The sequence below is a fragment of the Eufriesea mexicana genome, unplaced genomic scaffold, assembly GCF_001483705.2.
Source record: "Eufriesea mexicana isolate 0111107269 unplaced genomic scaffold, ASM148370v2 scaffold2839, whole genome shotgun sequence".
In the NCBI taxonomy this organism is placed as follows: Eukaryota; Metazoa; Arthropoda; class Insecta; order Hymenoptera; family Apidae; genus Eufriesea; species Eufriesea mexicana.
In genome coordinates this window covers 527120-530737 of record NW_016910923.1, presented here as the reverse complement: position 1 = coordinate 530737, position 3618 = coordinate 527120, and the positions used below count along the sequence as shown (strand labels likewise).

Genomic DNA, 3618 nt, shown 5'->3' with positions numbered 1-3618 from the left:
GCGTCGTCCATCGAGAGCGACTTTGTAAAAGCGGAGAAAGTGATAAAGAAAGGAAAGCGCGGTTGGCGGCGGTTCGAAGAGCAGCGTCGATTTGCCGGGTTATTACGCTCGAGTCAGCTCTAGAGGCACTAGAGGCAATTAATGAAAAGCGGAAGTGGATGCTGCGGCGAGTATGACCGGCGAGCTTCTAACCGTTCGCGCGCCGATCTTACGCGCAGAGAATCCACCCGTGACCGCTTTCGAAAGCGTTTTCTGCTCCAACGGGGTGTGGTAGGAAGCTCCTCGCTCGGGTTGCCTGTTCGGTTAACGAAGCAATGTTAGACAAGGTTCTAGCGATGCCTACGGGGAGAGCGTTAGTTGGGCGGAACGGCTCTAAGGGCGTAGCGTTAGTTCGCGATGGTGGAGCAACGTTAAGCCAAAGGTTTGTTAGATATCGTACTAGACGCATGGGGTGGGTGTTACGAAAAGGTGCTACGGTTTGTGATGTACTTCTCCGTGTCTCTGGCCTCCATGCTGGACGCTGATGGGAGAGTATGGCGAGAACCGCGAGCCAAGATCGAGCGAAACGATGTCACCGCTCGTCCGTGGCAGACTGGCGAACGAAATGATGCGTAGACCACCAAGTAGCTAGCCTAACAATATCATTTATGGCTAGTTACGCAACCGCCTTGCGCCTCTGGTACTTTCTCCCGGCGCGTGCCGGCGGAAATATTGTCCTCGATTGACCGGGTGGTTCCAGATTGGCGGGAAAGGGAAAAACTCGTTCCGCGATTGAAATTGATCGCCGAGCGTTCCGCAGGTATGTACCTAAGAATGCTCACGGGTATCCTTACCGACTCTATCATCGAGCTACGTTCTCTACCGCTTTTTCCCCCGCGGACGTTCAATTTTCTCTGCTGCTTTGACGCCACGTAATCACGCGTTTCTTCGTTTCTAAATAAACACAATACACGCTCTTGGAACACTCGAGAAAGGCTAGAAATCGCACAGTGCGCTATCGTATCGTCGCATCCTGTGCGCAACTGGGACGCGAACGGAACAAGAGCACCGCAGGAAGAGACAATGGACAGGTCTAGAGCAATTAGAGAACGATAAATCGCGCGGTCTAACCGTGTCATCGATTCGTAAACGACCATTCGAGGAAGACAATTAAATCCCAACGCTAATGGAGCTCGTTTGACGATGCCTGGCTAAGAATCCCGCGGTCACACCCACGCGAAACGTCACTCGACGACCAATAAAGGACCTCTGCGCTAGCGGAGACCTCTTTGGTCTCTTCGCGGCTCTTGCCCGCGGTGAGGAATGAAAAAGGGAAAACTCCTTGACACCGTTTAGCCACGGAGGAGGGCAGAGATTTTCTGAAACGATTGGAAATTCGCTCGACTCCATCGCGATTTCCAGCGATCTGTCTACCAAGGCGAGTTCATCGGAGGCTCGGCGCAATTGATAATCCTGCGTGGTCGAGGTGTTCGGTGAAAGTGCCAGTCACAGGTTCGCGCATGGGGCAACCTGTATGAAATATCGACGTCGCGTATCGTCCGGGACGATCGGTTAACATTTATGTAACGATAATGAGAGGAAACGGCGCGGATAGCTGAGAGAGCATGCAAATGATAGTTTCTGCGCTATGGAAATTACAGGATTTTACACGGTCGCATCAGCCCAACGTCGCTTACCATGTATGCTTAAGTAATAGCTTGGGAAAGCGAGATGCAGGTTAAAAATGGTCCCCCCTGCACGTTAATCGCGGATAAAACGCGAGAGTCTTTCTACGATTCGAGGCTATTACCAAGGTTACCCTGGCAATGATAAGTGCATGGATTTTGCACTTATCCTGGGTACACCTTCCTCGCGATGTGAACCGGGCCCGCAAATAGCCCCCTCTGTTCGCACAACTCGCGCACACGGATCTCCTTGATAACCAGTTTCCAAAGAGTCGCCAATTACCTGAATTACGATAATAATACTCACTTTTTCTCCTCGTCTCCGTTCTCAGAGCACGGGGTCGTCGGTTCCTCGAGGGAGAGCCGACGCCTGGGTCGCGGCTGCAAGGTCGCTTCCACCCTGAACAGGCCGGTAACGTAGTCGGTAGGCTTTTTGTGCTCCGGCGCTGGAACTGATAAAGATAAATCGTTACACTGGTTGATCCCTTCGCTGCTCAAAGTGCCTGTAAGCGGCGAGGTATCCACGTGGAAGCCGCGACACGCGTGCATTCCGACGTAACGACGCGTAATTGAATAACACGGTTGACTGGTCGATTGGTTTGACGCTTATTAAAATAAAGGGTCGTCGGCCTAGGCCAGCGGACTCCACCTCGTCGCGGATGACGCACCAACGCGTCAACGTACGCGTGGCACGCTCGGCTAGCCGTGTATCTTATCTGCGCGCCCGCGAGCGTTGCCAACCTGCGAGTAATAAAAGTCCCTGACGAGGCAGATCCAAGTGAACGATGACATTAGCCGGTTTAAATCTACTCGCTCTGCCGATAAGCTGCCAGCAGAACAGGAAAACTGATCTAATATCGGTGTCTGCTTGGCCTCCATTAGACGTAATCGCCTCGAACACGAGTATTCCTGGATTATGCTACATCGGGGATCGAAGTCCGAGCGCGAGAAGCGTGGCAGGAAATTGATATGGAACCTGATTGAATAATTTGTATCGAGTCATCGGCTAACGGGATCCTTTGAAACTTTCTCGGTCGTAGAGGCATCTAACGAGAAAACGCAGCGGGACTCACCTAGAAGTGGCACCAGCTTATCGTTCGGACTGAGCTGACTAGCCAAGTCCCTGCCAAGTTCCTCGCATTCGATCTCTTCTGGCAGTTTCTTCCTACAGAGCGGGATTTCCTGAGTCTTGACCGGTGTCTCGGTCTCCGCCGGCTCCAGGATGTCGGTCTGCGAGGCTGCGTCACTGGTAGCCGTGTTCACTCGAAGCACAACCTCCGTGCGTTGCATCAAAGTCAGCCCCTCTATGCCAGGCTGAGGGGACACGCACGGTGAAGCTAGAGGTGACGATCTGTCCTCTTCGACCGGCGAATTCCTCGGCGAAGACGAGGGTGAAGCTTTAGACACGCTCGAGATCGAGGACGTCGAGGACCTGCCTCCTGATCTAGACTTGCTCGACGAGGACGATCTGTCTACCCGTAGCTCTATCTCGTTCGTTTGGTTCGAACGAACGGGCGAGTTGGATCTATTGTTGGAGGAACTGGTGTTGTCCGTTTGGGTGGGACTGGAGACTTTCCTATTGTTAGGGGAGGAGTTCTCGCTCTTGGAGAAGCTATTCGACAAGTTTCGAGGAGAAACGCGAGGATCCGACGATCTACCAGAGGAGGAACTAGAACAGCTTCCGGACCGTCTGGGTATGGCGCCTCTAGAACTGTCACCTTCGATCTGGTCCGGTGATCTCGGTGGCGAACTGGTCGGTGGTGGAGGTCTGTCTGAAATAGGCGACGCCTCGATGGAACTCTGTACCTCGTGACCTCGGGGCCAGCAACTGTCCGTCGTGATCGTCATCGTCGTGGACGCTGACGACGTCGTGATGCAGGTGGTGATCGTGCTGGTCGACGTGGACGTTGCGTTCGTTCGCTTCTCGTTACGCCGGTTCGGCAGCTCGATGTTC

General features: G+C 53.4%; 1 protein-coding gene across 1 annotated transcript in view; it reads right to left on the bottom strand.

The window, feature by feature from the left end:
* The window catches only part of Shrm (shroom), a 183852-nt gene that overhangs the window by 7843 nt on the left and 172391 nt on the right, over positions 1-3618 (bottom strand). The window contains 2 exon segments of the mRNA XM_017904310.1: positions 1972-2116; positions 2738-3599. Of these exon segments, the coding sequence (XP_017759799.1) occupies positions 1972-2116; positions 2738-3599 (1007 nt within the window).